Source organism: Malania oleifera, chromosome 11, assembly GCF_029873635.1.
Source record: "Malania oleifera isolate guangnan ecotype guangnan chromosome 11, ASM2987363v1, whole genome shotgun sequence".
NCBI classification, from domain to species: domain Eukaryota; kingdom Viridiplantae; phylum Streptophyta; class Magnoliopsida; order Santalales; family Ximeniaceae; genus Malania; species Malania oleifera.
In genome coordinates this window covers 46,988,572-47,009,034 of record NC_080427.1, presented here as the reverse complement: position 1 = coordinate 47,009,034, position 20,463 = coordinate 46,988,572, and the positions used below count along the sequence as shown (strand labels likewise).

Here is a 20,463-nt window from a genome sequence, read left to right as displayed (position 1 = left end):
AGCATTCCTTCTTCAACGAAGCAAACCCTTGCTGCCTTTGGAACCATTGTCTCCCCATCAAAACCCTTGTCCTTTTCAACTTTCTCTAGTTATTAATCATTTATGACAAAGGTTGAAGGACTTCCTCTTGCAAATTCTCCTCCCCTCTCCCTTGCAAATTGCCTAACCCTAAGCTCTCCAACATTGCCACTTCCTCCTTTCTATCCAACAAGGAAACCAAACATGCACTAATATTCTTTGCCATCGGCTTAGGAAGCTCATCAATAGAAAAAGTCATTTATTCACTACATGAAGCACAAAACAATAAATTATCCTCCTCCCTCATATTATTTGACCCTCTCAAAACATCCTAACAACTTTTAGGTTTAAGTTCCTTTGAATCTAGGATACTCAACCCATGATACCCTAAAAACCTTGTTATCCATCCACAAAAAATTTAAGCCCTTGCAACCCCCCTAGAGTAAAAATCAAATAGTGCTTATCTCTAGAAATGGGTTAATTTCCTAGCTCGATTTGGAATAAATTGCCACTAGACACTCAAAAATCGACTATTTGTTTTTTCTCTGGTAACAAGGCAACTTGATTAAGCCCTAATCAAGATAATGCTTTGCATAATCCACCGAATGGCTGACAATGGCACCTTCACCCACCGATCGCAAATATGATTCTTCTCACAAATAATTACAAAAGACTCGCTTCCATAGTAGATTACCTAATATTTGGTTAACCACTTTGGTTTTCCTACACTACAAAAAAAAAAAGCTAGCTTTTAGTGACAAATTTATTAGTGATAAATTCAATTTCGTCACTAAAGGTGGGTGTTAGTGACGGATTTGAGAACCGTCACTAATACGGAACTATTAGTGACGAAACTGAATTTGTCACTAAAATTCGAAAAAAATCGTGGGAAATAGTTTTTCACGCAGAAATTATCCCGAAAAAATATTTGCGATGATTTGTACAGTATTAGTGACGAACAAGATCCATAATAACGAATAAATAACCATCACTACTATTATTTTAAAAATAATCCTAATATTTTTGTTTCAGAGTATTAGTGATGACATTATATATTCGTCACTATTGCCCCAGTATTAGTGACGATTTTAGTGACGGATTTGGGAATCGTCACTAATACTTCCCGTATTTAAAAATAAATAAGAATTTTTTTGTTTCGGAGTATTAGTGAAAAATTTCTTTATTCGTCACTATTGCCCAAGTATTAGTGAGGAATTTGAGAACCGTCACTAATACTTCCCATATTTAAAAATAATTAGAATATTTTCGTTTTAGAGTATTAGTGGCGACATTATATATTCGTCACTATTGCCCTAATACTAGTGACGAATTTGAGAACCATCACTAATACTTCCCGTATTCTAAAATAATCTCAATTTTTTTATTTTAGAGTATTAGTAACGAATTTATATATTCGTCACTATTGCCCTTGTATTAGTGTCGGATTTGAGGACCGTCACTAATACTTCCTGTATTTAAAAAAAATAAGAATTTTGGTTTCAGAATATTAGTGACGAATTTATTAATTCGTCACTATTGCCCTACTATAGTGACGGTTATGGATTCGTCACTACTAGTCCTTTTATTAAATTTACCCTAATTTTCCTTCTCTTCCCTCCTTTCCCTTATCCCTTTTCCACTCGTCTCTCGCTGCGATCTCCCGATCCTCCCCTCCCCAATCCCCCTCCTTTCCCTCCTCCCTTCTTTCCCCTCCTTTCCTTCCTCCTCCGGCTGCACTCGGAGTCGTAGCCGCAGCCGTCGCTACCGCTACCCGGCCACTCGCCGTCGAGTACCCTGCCTTCGACTGCCCTCAGAGCCGTAGCCGCCACCGCCGCTACCTGGCCACTTAGTCGCCGTCGAGTACCCCGCCTCCGGCTGCACTCGGAGCCGCAGCTGCCGCCACTGCTACGCTGTTGAGTCCTCGGCCTCCCAACCCCTAGTATGGTTTTTTTTATTTATTAAAATTTGGGCGATTTTGATGTTGCCTGTTTAGATTAATTATTATATAGAGTCCTCTGTATAGGAATGCCAGATAAAAATAGCCCACTGCAAGAAATGATACATATGAGTTCAATGGAAATTCTTTTAGTGTTGGAAATGTAAAAGTGTATTTATTTATTTATGGTACAAAAATGACACTTGCTGTTGTTCTTTTTACTAGAGAATATTATTCTAGATTCAGCATCATCTTAATTAGTGGAATGTGATCCTGAAATGAGCTAAATGTCCTTGCTTTTGAATTTTTGTTATTATGCATATTAGGCTGCCATTGGTTTGGTGGCTAAACCTAAGGGTTATAGGATTGGACTAGACTGGACTGAATTGGATTGGATAAAAAAGATCAAAATGCTTCCTCCCTACTATTCCTTCATTCATTTCATTTCCTGGAGTTGAGTTTGTCAACAAAGAAAACCCTTTCTGTATTTTAAAATGTAGGATGATTTTATGAGAATAATTATATAATGTATGTTTGAAATGAATGCCATAAATAAATTTAATGCCAGCTCCCTCACATTTTAATTACTCAAACAATATAAATCACAAAAGATGTGTCATAGTGTCATAAAAAAGTCTCACATTTAGTAAATCAACGGGCTAAACTCATTCAAAACTTTCCATGGTTACAAATGTTTATTCGCAGACCGATTTTATTAATTTCTTTTATTTTATTATTCTAATTTATATTGCATCGTCCATTAAATATACTATAGTGTAAAAGAAATTAAGAACCTTTTATTTTCATGATTTTGAAACATGTTGAGAAGAGAAGATCACATAATTATCAAAGGTCATAGCTCCATACATGACTTTTCAAATCCCATGCTCATCCACATGTGCAAGTGGATGACCATGGTTTTTTTTATAGCCTTCTATGATATTCATATACATTCAAACTAATTTAGGCCTTTGTATGAATTTATGATTTGAGTCAGGAATCATACAATTCTAAGAGCAATAATTATGCATATTGTTAGTATATTTCTTGAATCTATCAAGTTTTAGTGTAGGAATTTTTTGGGATATGTTCAATTTACAAACGGCATGCAGCCGAATTTTCGTTAAAGTTTTTCCATAATAAAACTATGTACAAAGAAATGTATGCATGATCAGTTACAACTTAAAGTCATTCTAACTCACGCCTCTCATGTTTTGAAATTCGTAAGAAAAGAGATGATCTTAGGCTTATAATTGAAAATCAAAAAGACTTGGCTAAAAACAACAATCTTAAATGTACAGTGAAAGGTCAATAACTAAATGTCATATGAAGTAAAATATCAAATTAATTACTGTCATTTCATGTATTCATTGAAACTTAGACCCGTCTAAGAACAGTTACTATACATTCATACCTAATCGTACATGTGAGACAAATCAATTATTATATTTCAATTGATTATTAGTCATACTATGTTGACTAATAATCACTTGAACATGTTAATTATTTGTTTCACTTACGATTAGTAATGTTTGTATTTCAACCATTCTTGGATTGTCTAATGTGAACAGTTTAAGAAGTTGTATTTACATTGTTGTCATTGTTCATGCTTTGTCAATTGTCATTATATATTTCGAGCGCGTCTCTACTTGTGTTCTCTAGGTACATAGTAGGGTGTCGTGACAATTTGTTAGTGATGGAAAACTAGCAACATGTTCACTTCCCCCATCTCGTGTACTTGGAGAGACATGGGGAGATGCTGTGAAATTTATAACGACTACGACGAAAGAATTTGAGCGATTGATCGCAATATAAATGCAACATTGTTGATTGGAATAGGATCTGTACCCTTTAAAGTATGATGATTGATTATAGGAATCACGATGCACGCGTTATAAACATTATGAGAACCAGAATAATAACACCATTTACTTGAACATGTTATAGGGTAATTAATGAACATGGATAAGAGTTGGATGAATGCTCGGGGTAGGTTTTTTCTAGAATATGTGAAAGGGGTACATGATTTCATAGAGTTCGTGCGTCCTCGTGCAGACAAAGCCAGTAGAATAAGGTGTCCTTGCAAGAAATGCTAAAACATAGCATTCAAACACATTGATTTGATCCAATATTCACATTTATTAGACTTTGGAATGGAGAAAAGGTACACAACATGGGTGTTCCATGGTGAAGATTACGCAGTTCAGAGCGATGATGATAACGATGAAGATAAGGGGGCAAATATAGTAAGTGGTGATACCTATTCGGAAGGGGTAATTGAAATGTTAGGTGACTTGCAAAGGAGGATTGCAATGGACACGGGCGATGTGCCTGTGTCGCATACTGGTGATGAATCTACTTCAGCAGGTACCGTACCTTGCGATTTTAATAGGTTGAATCGACTTGGTAAACTATTTGCTAATCTCATGAGAGATGCATGGGTGCCCTTATATCCAAACTATAAAAAGTTCTCAAAATTAGAGTTTCTGATAAAGTTGCTTCATGCAAGGACAATGCATGGGTTATCTTATAGCGCATTCAACATGCATTTAAACCTCATTAAGGCGGCACTGCCTGATGGTGAAACACTTCCCAAGTCTTTTTATGAGGCAAAGACATACATGCGTCAATTGGGTCTCGGTTACACTCTAATACATGCATGTAGGTATGATTGTACACTCTTTTATGGTGAACATGAATATGCAAACGAGTGCCTAGAATGTGGTGAACCGAGGTATACAACTAATTAGAAGAAGGGTAAAAAGATCCCCAAAAAAGTTTTGCGATATTGTCCATTAATCCCGTGGCTGCAACGATTGTATATATGCAAAAAGATTGCTACAAATATGAGATGACATCAAAATGAAACGTCTTCAAGATGGAAACACCTTTAGCCATCCAACAGACTCCGAAGCTTGGGCCAATTTTGATAAAATGCATCCGTGGTTTGCTAGTGATCCTCGCAACATCAAACTTGGCCTTGCTTCAGATGGGTTCAATCCTTTCGGTAACATGAACAACCCGTATAGCATGTGGCCAATTATGATGATGCCATACAATATGCCGCCATGGCGATGTATGAAAGAACCTTTCATTTATATGTCTCTACTCATTCCTGGACCGAGGGCACCTGGTAATGATATTGATATTTACCTACATCCGTTAATTGACAAGTTGAAAGAACTATGGGAAAAAGGAGTCGAGACATTCGATATGGAAACCAAGACAACATTTCGGATGCATGCTGCAGTCTTGTGGACAATTAATGATTTCCTCGCTTACGGCAACCTGTCAGGTTGGAGCACAAAAGGTTACTTAGCATGCCTAATATGTAATAAGGATGCTGGGTCCTTATCCTTGAAGCATGGCCGCAAGTTATGCTTTATGTGTCATCGTCATTTTCTTCGAATTGGACATCCTTGGAGGACTCGTGGTGTCAGAAGCTTCAATGGAAAACCTGAACGAAGGTCGTAGCCAAAACGTCTAAGTGGGGAAGAGATATTAAACTAGCTAAGGTTGATCGGAGATGTGAAATTTGGGAAACCACCGACCAGTAGAAAAAGAAAATGTGCTGAGTGGGAGTTGAATTGGACAAAGAGAAGCATCTTCTTTGAGTTTTCATATTGGAAAGATCTTCCACTACGCCACAACTTGGATGCCATGCACATCGAAAAGAACATTTGTGAGAATGTCATTGGTACATTGCTTGATATAAATGGGAAGACAAAGGACACTGCAAATGCTCGTCGAGATATGGAAGATATGAGAATACGACCTGAGTTGCACATGTTTTCTGATGGGGACAAAATTCTCATGCCATCAGCTTGTTACACATTTTCGAAGGATGATAAGAATAAATTCTTCGAATGGTTGAAATCAGTGAAGTTCCTTAATGGATATGCATCGAACATATCTCGATGCATAAACACGAAGGAAGGGAAGATGCTAGGAATGAAAAGTCATGACGGTCACGTCGTTCTACAACGGGTTCTACCCGTTTTCCTTTGTGGACACTTGACTGAAGATGTTCGCTCGGTGCTGATTAAGCTGGGGATCTTTTTTTGACAATTGTGCTCTAAAAAATTGAGCATAAACATACTTGAACAGTTAGAGGATGACATCGTGATCATACTATGCAAGTTGAAGAAAATATTTTCACCAGCATTTTTCGATGTGATGGTCCACCTAGCCGTCCATTTACCAAGCGAGGCCATAATTGGAGGACCGGTTCAATATCGTTGGATGTATCCTATTGAGAGGTAAATTATAAAGTTCTTGTAAAATAGTCAAGTGATTTCCTTATTTTTAATTTTTTTCTTTATTGTGTCTACAAGTCTATAATGCTATATAAAATGCACAGGTTCTTGTCCACTTTGAAGGGGTATGTGCACAATAAGGCATAGCCGGAAGGTTCAATCATTGAGGCATACATTGACAGTGAATGTTTTGCATTTTGCTCAATGTATCTACATGATATTGACATAATATTCACTCGTGAGGAGCGAAATGCAGACGTTCATACTATTAATGTCGAAGATGAAGAACTAAGGAGCTTTATATTTTGAGAAAATGTTCGGCCTCTCGGTGCACGAGTTTATGATTTCATTGATATGGACGATCTACAAAAGGCTCATTTTTACGTCCTCAATAATTGTGATGAAACTGTTCTATATATTGAGTACGCGGTTCCAAACTCCTTACTTTGCATTGTATTTACATATGCATAATTATATACTTAGTTGACATTAACATGTACTACTGTTGCATATACTGAACATAAAGCTGAACTTCTGGTCCAAAATGAATAGAATGTTGACGAAAGACATAAGAAGAAATTTATCAATTGGTTTGGGAGTCGTGTAAGTAACAAATACTACTTGAGTGAGAAGCAATGTATGTTTTCACTATTGACGGTTTATTCTTCTAAACTCCTGTTTATTTAATAGATGAAAATCATGTATTACAATAAGGAACCAACGACAAGTAAATATTTGTACGCGTTGGCATGTGACCTTGATCAACGAGTTAACCCATTGTCAACGGGTTACGATTTCATACAAAGTCCTTCGAACTGCATAGAATAACCCAAAATTGTGGGGTTGCAGTGTTAGGCACAGAAGGAGATGAAGAAATTGACTACTTTGGTGTGTTGGACCACATTATAGAGCTTAGCTATGAAACCAATAGACCCGTCCACCCGTTCAAGTGTACCTAGTGGGACATTGCCAATAAAAAGACTGGGATAAACACCGATGCCTACTTTACCAGTGTCAATTTTAGCAAGACCTAATATCAAAATGACCCTTTTGTGCTTGCGACACAAGCAGAACAAGTGTTTTACCTTAAAGACACCAAATTGAAGGGTGAATGACATGTAGCCCAAAAGATTCCTCCCCGAAGTTTGTACGCTATTACAGAAGTTGCAGATGGGGAGAAAAGTCCTAGTGAGGCTGCATTCCAAGAAGATGAGCCATCTGTAAGTGCAGCAGCGCAATCTGCTTTCAATGTTGTCGAAGAAGGCCTCGATCCTATACCATTGCATAAGGATGGTGCCATGGCAGAACACGTACTGCTGACATTACAATTGAACCTTCTATAGACGTTCACTTCATCGACGATGAGGAAACTGATGGGGAAGATGAAACAGGGGTTGAGTACTGTAATGAAGAGGAAGACACTTTAGAAATTGAGGATGATATCGATATTGAAGACGTATAGGGGGGTAAGCATGTTACGTTTGTCACTATGTATCTGATATGTGTAAATAGCTTAAAATATATGTATTATGCATCCATATAATATTCGTACTTCTTATATTTACTTGTCTAATAATTTACAGATATGGCACCAGGAGGTCGACGTAGCTGACTTCCTTTCAGGCACTCGACTACATCGCATGAGGATGATCCGACATCCTCGAGACCAGCGGAGCTCGTTGGTCTCGATGTGGTGGCACCATTGTCTGAGCCATCGGCACCTTTGCCAGACATGAATACCACTTATGCGACTGATACTAGGGGTGAGCAAAATTCGGTGAAAACCGAATTAACCGAATTAACCGGCCGAAATTGGTCGGTTCGGTTCGGGTAAAAATCCTGGTTCGGTCGGTTCGGTTATAATTCTATAAAATTTTGGTTAATCGGTTTCGGTTCGGTTAAGGGTAAAAAAAATTTCGGTTAACCGAATTAAACGAATTACTAATTAATTAGATTTTAAATATAATTTATGAATATAAATTTTGCTTATGTAAGTGCATTAAGGAGTTTAATTAACCTATTTGGATTCTTTGTTCTATGGTAAAATATTATTTTCATTAATAAAATTAATAAATAAGGTATTTAATTAAGTTGGATTTGGTTTTAAAAAAAATTTATAATTGTATTATATTTCTAACAATTAATTTTAAATGATTTCGGTTAAAATCGGTTAACCGAATTACCCGAATGGGCAATTCGGTCGGGGTCGGTTCGGTTTCTTTCGTCAATTCGGTCGGTTCGGTTAATGGTTTATATTAACCGAATTTTTCGGTTAATTCGGTTAATTACCCGAATTTAACCGAACCGACCGTTTGCTCACCCCTAACTGATACATAGGGTGAGTTGTCGACCATGATGAACAGTGTTGGTAAGGATATGATTAATTTATTTACATTTCAACTATTGATGTTAGTTATTCATATGTATGATTATAATGTTGTTCTTATTTTAACTCTACTTTCAGCATCTACATCCACGATCAGGTCAGGCCGTTGTGCAGCGAAGAACATGTCGCTGAAGAAGCACCTGGAGAGGACAAAGCAGCAGATTCTCCAGGTTACACCGCCCCGCTTAACGATTGGTGCACTTCGTGGACCCGGGAGCTCGGCATTATATGCTGATAGTATGTGACCTTCGGCTGGCCGCAGGTGACTCAGGAGCAGCGCATGGTTCTTTACATGCGCATTTTGGTAAGTAATCCCAAACCTTTTAATTTTTAAATTAAATGTTTTTTTACTTTCAATATACTAGCCAATTAACAAATGTCTAACATTCTAATTGTATTACCTATATATGCAGGAGGAGTTCGATATGCTCTAGTCACGGCCTTCAGCTAGCCGCAGGTGACTCAGGAGCAGCGCATGGTTCTTTACATACGCATTTTGGTAAGTAATTCCAAACCTTTTAATTTTTAAATTAAACGTTTTTTTACTTTTAATATACTAGCCAATTAAAAAATGTCTAATATTCTAATTGTATTACCTATATATGCAGGAGGAGTTCGATTTGGACATCCTCAAGGATGACCATGTGAAGAGGGCAGTCGACGTCCAATTGTACAATAAATTTAAGAGCTATCGCTTGAAAATGCGCGAGCATTTTCGAGCGATGGGAGATGAACCAGAAGCATGGCCATACGATAAGATCTCCTAAGAGGATTGGGAGGTGGTGTGTCGCCATTTCCGCGACCCACACTATCAAGTGATGTGTTTGTATTATAATCACTAATTTTTCACAATGATGTCGCTAATAAACCGTCATTACATCTTCCTTGTAGGCCATATGTGAAACAAATGCTGCGAACCGCAACAAACTCCCTACGACGCATTGCGGTGGATCGAAGTTATTTGTAAATCATCGACAGGTAATTACTATATATAAAACTATCTGACCATTACATGATATAATACTAATGATGTCTTATATGATAATGTAGCGTGATCCCGATATTGGGGAAGCGGATTGGCGCAAAGGAGCCGCTGCCAGATCTTTATCAGAGAACAAACCAATAGAGATTGGGGGAGTGGTGTGAGGGTGCGTAGGGCAGACATGTAAGTGAAACAAAATAGTAGGGACGGTTATTACTTGATTCAAAACATCAAAGTTGTAGTCTTACTTATTCCTTTTTATCATTTTCATGACTGAATATAGGCACGAATGGTTGAGTTGAGGGATGCACCTGTTTCAGAGGGGAGTCAGCACATGACAAATTTCCAGATAACTTCCCAGGTGCTTGGGCAACGAGCAGGGGGCTGGGTGAAAGGTCTTGGAAATGGATACATCGCCCCAACAGCATCATCATCCATGGATGCGGAGGCTCATGCAGACATGGAACGAGCGCGTCGAGACGCTGAGTCTCGTGCGGATGAGATGGCTCGACGGATGTAGATGGTGGAAATGGAGAACCAGAAATTGAAAGACACGGTCTCCACCTTTCAAGCCTAGCTGCAAGATATGATGAATAGGCAAGCGCAGCTCGAGCAAATGATGTGCCAATCTCAACCAGATGATGCGGATGACTCCTCTGATTAGAAGGTATGTATGGTACTTATGACTTAACATAGTACTTGTGCAAAAGTATTTTATGATTTTGTTTATTTTATAATATAGCGAATTTTTCAATGATTAATGAATACTTATACTAGCTCCTCTAAAGAGCTTTATACATTATTCTAACTTGGACACTAAAAACCATTAAGCTAAGTCTTAAGGGGTGACAGTAATAGGATCATTTTTTTTGGGGGGGAGGGGGGGGGGGGGGGGAGATAACATTACATGTATTCTCTAGGATTTATAATAATATCAAATTACTCATGTCAAAAAATAAAACCAACACTATTATTTACATGACGATTACCCACCACATATACACAAGACAAGCAGCTACATGCAAATATAATGCCCTAAACAAGCTTGACTCGTGACATTCTGTCCCTTATACAGTTGACATGATAATAGAGTTTGACTATAAGTGTTTTAGACTTTATCCCATGAATTGTCTCATGTCTTTCACTAACGTTTAATTGACTCTTCTTCTATGAAAATTTTCCACTTCATAAGAACTTGCGCAATTTTTTCCTTGATAATGTGAATTCTCTATATGTAAGGATAACTTTAACTTCTCATATGTCCGGTTGTGTTGTCTTTAGTGGAGTTTGGTTGAATAATTTTTACCATAGTCTACAATATTGACAATAAATAGGTTAAGTTTGAATTGAGGTGTTTATAAATGATTGAATAAAACGAGTTAATTAATAAGTTGTAAATGATAAGCTTTAATAGAGTATTGTGCTCATCATCTTAGAATGTTAATTTTTTTTATAAAAATAATTTCAATTTTATATATTAAAAAATAATATCTTGAAACACAACTTTAGGAGATATTCCTTTTTTTTTTTTTTTTTAAGAAGTATGGGTCATAACATTCAATTTAACCCACCCATTGCAAAAGTACAAATTCAGGGAAGAACTAAAGTCTCATATTTGGGGCAATTTTTATATTATGTAGTTATAGATAGTTTGCATGAATACTGCAAAAAATTAATATTACAAACAGATATGACTTGAGAAAATTACTATAATAAAAAAAATAACACATAAAAGTTTGATGTGAGAATGATAGATGTCTTTCACATCCAATAATAATATGTGTGTGTGAATATATTTATATTTTGTTTTAGAAAGTTGCTATTTATGTACCTTTCACTAAAAAACGCATGGAGTGCCATCAATGCTCAATTAAAGTCCTCAAGAAGGGACGAGCAAGTGGAATAATTGCATTTTAACATCAAGAAATCTGATAACTTGATTTCTACTCCATTAATGGACTGAAAACAGATTTCTGAACGTCGATTGCATTGATTTTCAAAAGATCTATTTTAAATTCAATGACATGACGCATATATTTTCAATTCAAGTTTATAATTATTTATTTTTTCATCGAATAATATTATTTTTTGATCTTTGTTGTTTCAGAAAGCTCCATTAGTATTGCACTTTTTGGATGCATCATTCTTGTGAAAACATCCTCCTTGTGGATGTGCCTATGCATCCTTTCTGCGGATTCAACCTCCTTTGGATGCATCCTCCTTGTGGATGCATCTTCGTTTTGGATGCGGCTTCCTTTTGAATGCGTCTTCCTTTTGGATGTGGTCCTCCTTCTAAATGCATCCTCCTTATGGGTCCACCCTATTTTTGGATGTTGTTATCTCTAATTACTTGATATGGTTGCATAATGCGTATATGTTTTTTTATTTTTTTTTTATTTTTATCATAGTTGTATATCTTGTTTAGTTGGGAAATTGTCATATGATAGATAATCATCTTGTACGGATGATAGCTTTACTTGTTGGCATTTCTGAATTAAGCGGTGGTTAGGAAAGCTGGAATTTGGCACTTATTGGAAATAAAATGTGCACTTAGTTGGGATAACACTGCTATATTCATAACTCAGAGGGAGCATCATCTTCGTAATTCTTTAAATTAAATGCTCTCATCATCGGTCCTTATCGTTCATGTCCATATGCCTAGATGAATAACAATTCTACACTGAACTCAATACTATCCACTGTTCTCTACTATTTATATTCTTAATTTAATGGATATATTATATATTGTGAATTGTTGCTTGCTACCTGATTGCATGCTGGTTTAGAATGCCTCCTACATGACGGATGCAGTTGATGTGTATTGGATGCTGGTAGTGGATATAGGTTCTAGTGTGCCTTGAACTTCTTATAAATGACTTATTTGAACCTATCAGGTACAGGTTTTATGAAAAAATATCTAATTTACAGACAACATACTGCTGAAATTGCGTTAAAATTTTTCCAAAAGAAAAAAAAAAAAACCATGTACAACAATAATTATGATAAAATGAATGTTAAAATATTTTTGAAATGATGAGTGAAAGTTAAAAATCATAAGAAATGAGGTAATGTAGGCTTAGTTTATTTTAAAGAAGCATTCATGAAACATGCCCAAAAGACTTTAAACACTATCACAAAAAAAAAAAAAAAATAGTGACATTTTATAATAATAATAATCTAGAAACTAAAATTTCTATTTATCTTCTAATAAAAGCAATGGTGGATGGTGAATTATTACCAATTTATTTTTTGTAGTGTCTAAATCATCATAGGCGATGCTTTGGCCTAGAGGAGAATATGGGGCAAATGTTGTTTGGCCCCCAGCCTACACCTGTAAAAGGGCAGGTTGGTTGAATCTATCACAATAGTTATAGGCAATTGTTTGGCCACTTTCATAGAAGTACTGTGGGCTTTTGTGGGTGTTTTTGTTATGAGCCCTGAAATATTAAACATGTTTTTTTCAAGTGTTCCATCCAATATCTCATCTCGCACTTTAAATTGTGTGGGTCGTTTTCATTATTTTGTACAAATATACCAAATATACCAAATTATTGTCTCAAACATAACTTCAATTACTATGTTATGAAATAAATTCTAGATTATATGTGGTAGAAAATTATGAAAGGTATACATAAAATGATGGATTGCTCGGCATTCGCCAGTAATTATCTTATCCAAACCATAATACAAACACTTAATTTAGTTGAATATGAATTACAATTTTCTCACTCGATAATCAGTCTAACTTCTCACAGATTATCTAACTAGATCCACTATTTTAGTTCTAAATCTGTGCAAGTAAATGTATGAATGCAAGTATGGTTTTTGATACATATGCAAGCTTGTGAATTTGTCATATCTTTTTTTTTCTCTTATTTTCCAAATTCTAAAGGAGGCCTTAAGTTTGGATCAATATTTTGATGATCAAGATTATAAAAAATCTAAGCAAAATGAAATCTGGTACATGTGGCTACTCATGGATACATTTTCTTTCCTTTTCTTTTTTTTTTTTCTTAATTGGAAAGTTTAGAATCTTTACTAACAAGTTAAAGACTTGTACAATGGAGAATGATATACAAATCTACTGGGAGCAGAAAGATGTGCACCTCCATAAATAAAAGGTTGTAGGACACATGGTTTGAGAGTGTTAATACATTCTAAAGGCTCAACTCTATCAAGATAAACCTTCTTGAACCATCTCAGCATGGATGGTGAATTCGAAAAAAGGGATGGTGAAATGGGATTGATATGTGTGTCAAAATATGTTAACAAAGTTGTCACTGACATTTTTTGTCATATATATTAAACATTAATTTTTTCATTATTGATACTACTACCGTACAAATTGTGTAATATGTATGATTATGAAATCTTTGCGAATTTGTTATATCATATAATTATTTTTCCTGATTATACTGAGCGTCAGCTTTCAATTTGTATACTAATTTTTTTTAATGACTCTTAATTTGTAAGGTTTGCGTCTGTCATAACATAAGTACGATGTCATGCATGCACGCACTACAGTCGTCGGATACAACTTTTGATTATTTCTTTGTAATTTTTATTGTTATTTGAACGAATGAAATTTTTGTATTTTAATTTGAATTTGTACTAGTATTTGTATTTGAATTTTGAATATTTTGAAAATTTTTTTGTTATCTAAACAAATGTTATTTCTTTATTTTAATTGAATTTGTATTTCAATTTGAAATTTTGAATGATTTACGAATTTTGTAGTAATTATGGTTTCAGGTTATGTATGCGAAAATGTAATTATAAATTTTTATATAAGAATTGATGATTAAAAAAAATTAGTATTAAAGGTTTTTTAATTTTTCTAATTATTAGTAAAAAATTCAAATTTGTCACTAATAGTAGGATATTAGTGATGAATTACAAATTCGTCACTAATAGTAGAGTATTAGTGAATGATTCAAATTCGTCACTAATAGCAGGGTATTAGTGACGAATTTGAATCCTTCACTAATATTGTATTAATAGTGACGAATCTAGGAATCGTCACTAATATAAACTATTAGTGACGAATTTGAGTTGAGCCGTTTTAGAATTTATAGTGATAGTATTAGGGTTTTAGTGACGGTTATGATCCGTCACTAATACTCCATTATTAGTGATGAAATTTTGAATTCGTCACTAGAAGTTAGTAGTAACGGTAGATATAGAAACTATTTTTATGCCGTCACTAATTCACTAATACCCTGATTTTTTTTAGTGCTATTTACATTAGGGAGGTAGGGAATACTACAAAGCGAACTAGTACCAATTTTATTCCATAATTATTTGTGAAAATGACTAAAGAATTTGGTGTTCCAATCTAAAACATGGATTATAGAATATTGTAATGCTTAACCACTTAATTGAAATAAAGGTAAAAAATATAGGAAGACATTCTTATTATTCCTATATGAAATAACTTGAGGCATTTTAGAAAAACAATCAACCACCACCAGAATCTCATTGAAATCTTTGTGAACCAACAATGAAATCCATGCTAATTCCTCCCTAGCAGCCTTAAGAATGGGTAAATGGGGTATATATCACAATATCTTGAGTTCTTATCTTGGAAATTTGACAAATCATACACCTTGATAGAAAAATCTAAAAATATATTTCCTAAACCTTTAGCAAGAATGAACTTCTTTGGGCAAACGACACTAACCTACCCTGAAGTTTCGAAAAAAGACAATGACCTCCCATAAGATTTAAAAAATTCCAGGGACCTCCCTAGAGATTTCAAGAATTTTAAGGATCTCCCTTGAAAAAAACAAAGAAAAAAAAAATCCTAGGCAAACCTCCTTTTACATTTTGTAAAAAACAAGTTTTTTTAGGAGAGAGATATGTCTTTTTGACAAACCTGAGGTACATGATATTTTTGAAATCTCATAAGAGGTTAGTAATATTTTTTAGAACTCGAGGGAGGTGACTGTCTTTTTGCCAAATATTAAGGGAGGTGTCAGGTGAGTGTCTTTTGCCCAAGTTCTTTAGGTCACGTATTCTTTAAGGGAACACTTGGAAGTCCACAAATTATATAACTTTTAGAAAGTTTTCTTGAGTGAGATACTCCCTACAATGTCATTCTTTCAATGCTTCAATATCTAACCAAAATTGTTCATTCACTTGTAAGCGCGTAATAGTATCAAAACCTAAGGGTCCGCTTGGTATCGTTACAGTTTTTTGTTTTTTGTTTCTATTTCTCTACAGTGAAGAAACAAGTTATAAAAAGATGTTTATTTATGTTGTCAATATTCTATTTCTGTTGCCGATTTCAACTGTTTACCAAAAAACTAAAAATTAGATTTTATGATTTTCAGTTGTTTTGACAATTTATTGTCGAAAATTTTAATATTCAAAAATAATTTTTTTAGATTAAATTATTTATTTTATACACTTTTAAATTAAAATCAAGATTAAATGATCATATAAATTTAAATATAATTAAAATAAAAATATACAAAAATTTTTAAAAAATAATGATAAGGCCAAGTATAATTTTTTTACTATTTTTCAATTGTCATGTCCAATAAAATTTTTATTATAATGTAAATTTTGAAAGTAAAACAATTAGGTAAAATAGTTATAATGAATTTTATTTTTATTAACTTGGAAGGAGATAGTGAATAAGGATTTAATAACCCTGAATCTGTAAAAAAGAAATGGTCCATGATCGCATAATTTAGCGAAAAAAGAATCATATAACCAACCCCAACTAGTGGGACTTAAGGTTTGATTTTGTTGTTATTGTTGTTATAATATACTTTTTTTTAACATATGTTATTTGTAATTTTATTATTTTAATAATATTTTTATGATATTATTTGATTTAAAAATAAAAATAAGTATTTTAAATTAAAATTTTTAACTTGTATTAATTTTACAAATGTTAACCACCTTACTGTTTTCTAACTTTTAAATTTTGTTTTTGATTTTCAGATTTCGTTTCTTTAATTTTTTACAATGATACGAAACGGGGCATAAGTTGATGAGTGCTCACTCCTTGACTGCATTTTCCAATTATGCTTTTGTAGATCAAAGTTAGCCCACTTAGCATACTTCAGCTGTAAGTTTCGTTCATGGTTGATGAGCTTAAAGAACTTCATCATCGGAGTGCAGCAAGAACACCCGTCGTGAATGAATGAATATATTTGAGGCTAACGGTATTTGTAAGAAAAAGAAACACCCCCTGCTCATGTAAAGCTACGAACAATAAATAATTAACAGTACTCTCAGGGTGTGGTTCAGGTGGTAGTGTGAGTTACGGGAGTGCCTCTCATGAGGTCAGGTGTTCAAACTCTCCTGAACTCATTTCCGTTCCTGAACTCCTGAATTTATTCTCCTTTTGGAGTTGTGGGGTCAACTTCAAGGGGCGCAGGATTAGTCACGTGGATCGTAAAACGGACATGTGGATACCCGGTACGTAATCCAAAATAAATAAATAAATAAATAATTAACAGTGTACGGCGGTGAAAAGCAACATATGAACAGATATCTTATCAACAAACAAATCAGTAAGTAAACAGTTAGAGAATAATTATTAGGGACAAGACAGAAAGCGAAAAAAAAAAAACTATGGTGGCAGAGCTTAAGGTGGCAGAACCCTAAGCCCACGGCACAATCAATCAAAATCATTCATGAACTTTTCAGGTACGTCATGAATTTTTGTACACAAGGGTTTATGCCGGGGCGAAAGACTCGAAGGATCCCAGCCAGCCAGCAGCTTTTAATGAGGTGAGACAAACAGCGAAGGAATGGTGGAGAAAATATCTCATCCGGCAGGCAAAAAAATTTAAATTTAGCTTTAAGAACAGCTGAGATTGAAGAAAGATACTCAAGAGAGAAGGAAAGATTATTATTATTTTTTTCGAAGCGACGAGTGGGTGACTTGGGGAATGCGAAGTTGCTCAGTGAATGGCCTATTTATAGAAAAGCGCCTTGAACGGCGTACCTGTTGGCGCTGCAGAACTCGTAAAGCTTGCCTTTCTCGGAAAAGACGATGAGCGCGAGCTCGGAGTCGCAGAGAATCGAGAGCTCGCGAGCTTTCTTCATGAGCCCCTTCCTTCGCTTCGAGAACGCCACCAACCGACTCGTCTTGTTTTCGATTCGCTTTTGCTCCACCTTCCCCCTCGCCATTCCGATCCCAAACCCTAACCCTAGCACTAAAAACGGAGACCGAAAAAGCTCCAATCCGAGCGCCGCGTCCCAGAAACAGAGCGGATCGGGTTCTGTGCTTGGAAAAACGAGGGACGCAGCCAGGGGTTTTATACCAGCGAGCGAGAGGTTCACCACTACTGTCACCATCGTCGCTGCCGCTACCACCACCGCTGTCGTCATCGCCATCGATACGCATCAGGGGGAAAAAGCGAGCGAATCGGAGTTTCTGGGGTAATCAAGGGGCGAGGAGAATCTATTTTGTTGCCCTGTGGGATCCCTCAATTGTTCATTCGCTGGTACTGCGCGTGGGCCTGGTGCCGCTACGGCGGTCACTGTTGGCAGCGGCTGGCGTCGGAGGGGACCGTAGGACGCGCGTGCGAGCCGTGGAAATTCCCATTTCTGAAATTAGGGGAGGAAAAATAAATAGATTACGAGAAAGAAAATAGCTGTGTTCGTAGCATGAGCACCGCAGCGTCACATCACATTTGGCCTCTTCGACCATCTTGGTTGGATTCTTTGTAAGGGATATTTTTTTAGTGTCGTTGTATCAAAATGCGAAACTTATCCTTATAAGTATCTTTATTTTTTTAAAATATTCTTTTAACCGCTCATTATTATCCTAAAATATATCAAATTTTTCTCTATAACTATTCATAATTATCTCAAATATTTTTATAACTATTTACAATTATCTCAAAATATCATATAATTTAATTTTTTATTATTTTTATAAATTTTTTAAAAAATAAAGAGCCGTAGAGCACACATATTTTTAAAAAACTTTTTAAGTGAATTTTGATAAACAAACTGTGATAGTTTTTTTGGCCACTGCATCAATTTTGTAAATATAAAAAAATTTAATAGTTATTTTATAATTAAAAAATTATATTCATATATTATTTTATTACATATTATAATATATCAATATTAATGTCCATTCAATTTCACATCGTCTCTGTGAGCAGTTTTAAAATTAGTATAAGATCCTCTTAACTCTCTTTCCTTAACACTTAGGTTTTGAAGATGAGTTCTCTAACAATTAATTATTAATAAAACATAATTCAATTCGAAGAAGAGCCATTTATTAATTTAAATTAATATTAAAAATTAAAAATACTAATTTAATTAAGAATATTACTTTAACATAAATTAATATGATTATCATATGTTATAAATATAATTTAAGAACAATATTATTGTTAATCAAGAATAATAGTTCACATAATTATTAATTAAATTTTAATTAAAAATTAACTATGTATTATTTTATTATGAATAATTACCTATTAATTATTAGTAAATCATAATTAAATTATGCAATAGATAAAAAGAATCATCTATAAATTTAAATTAACATTAAATAAACCAAAATTTTTAATTTAGTTAATAATAATTACTATTTTAACATAAATTAATATAATAATCATATGTTATAAATATAAATTAATAATAAGGTTATTATTAATTTAAAATTATATAATATTATTTTAGTTAATATAAAATATTTATATTTTAATTATAAAATTAATATAATTATCATTTTAATTTTTAACTATAACAATATAAATATTTTTATTTGAAATATATTTAAAAATACATATCAGCTATTCTGATTTAATTTTTAATTTAACAAGAACTATTTACTAATGTAAGTTAACCAAAAAAATTATAAATTTATATTTAATTAATAATATTATTTTCATCGTAATTTAATATGATAATAATATGTTATAAATCTACATTGATAACAAGATTGTAATTAGTTAAAAATAATAATATTATATTATTTTTTAATAGAAAACATTTAAATTTATTTATGAATATTTAAAATAATTAAGTTCATTAAAAATATTAATATTCATAATTCAAAATATGTTTAAAAATAATCATATAATGCCCTATTATAAAAGTAAGTATCCAAACACTACTTATTTTAAATACAACCAAACATTACTTATGACTTTCAACATTTTTTTCAGTTCAGTACTTATTAAATTCAACGCTTTTTTTTTTTTTTGATTACATAGGAACTTCAGCCACCAACAAGCCCTTCGGATCCCCTGGTGCGGTACCAAACTTACGGATTAGCGTTCTCCCCCTAGGTTTCGCTGATCAGGTAAAGTCCGGAATGCGGACACGACTTCTGTGCATCAGTTGGACGTTTGGCCAACTCGATCCCTAGGACACATCTCTATTACCATTCACGGTCCCCGCAGGCTCACAGAAAACTCTCACCATCCACGGTTCTTGTTAGTTCACAGAATAAATTCTTACCATCCACAGGTACCGTTAGTTTCGTGAGTGTATGTACTTTGAATTGAACTCCTGATACTCTTTCTTACATGCTGATGCTTTTCTACCGCGCTATGCATGTGAGGGCGCTTTTTTTATTTTTTCCAAAAGACACTTTTGCAGAAGTAGCTCTAGATGATTCCTTAGTACAGTTTTGGGTGTGGGGATGTTAGTATCATTATTTTCCTTTTTTTCTTTTTTTGGCCCCAACAAATGAAAAAGGGTGCGGTGGTGTTTGTAATTTCCACTTTGCATCATTTAAGAGAGAGAGAGAGAGAGAAGATGATAACAAAAATGGGTGGTCCAATGGTCCAACTGAATATGTCAAGTAATAGTCTTGTTCCATTCAAACTTCGACGCGCGTGTACATATTGACTCATATCTCTTTCAACTTCTTCTTTTTTGCTTTTACAATTGATCAAGT

At 34.3% G+C, this 20,463-nt stretch overlaps 1 protein-coding gene across 2 annotated transcripts in view; it reads right to left on the bottom strand.

The window, feature by feature from the left end:
* Positions 1-18,180, bottom strand: part of LOC131168318 (truncated transcription factor CAULIFLOWER A-like) — a 73,959-nt gene extending 55,779 nt beyond the window's left edge. For both annotated transcript variants that reach the window (XM_058127655.1, XM_058127656.1), the window contains exon 1: positions 17,542-18,180. In XM_058127655.1, the coding sequence (XP_057983638.1) occupies positions 17,542-17,933 (392 nt within the window). In that variant the 5' untranslated portion in view covers positions 17,934-18,180. The remainder of the gene's footprint in view (positions 1-17,541) is intronic.
* Between the last annotated feature and the right edge of the window lie 2,283 nt (positions 18,181-20,463).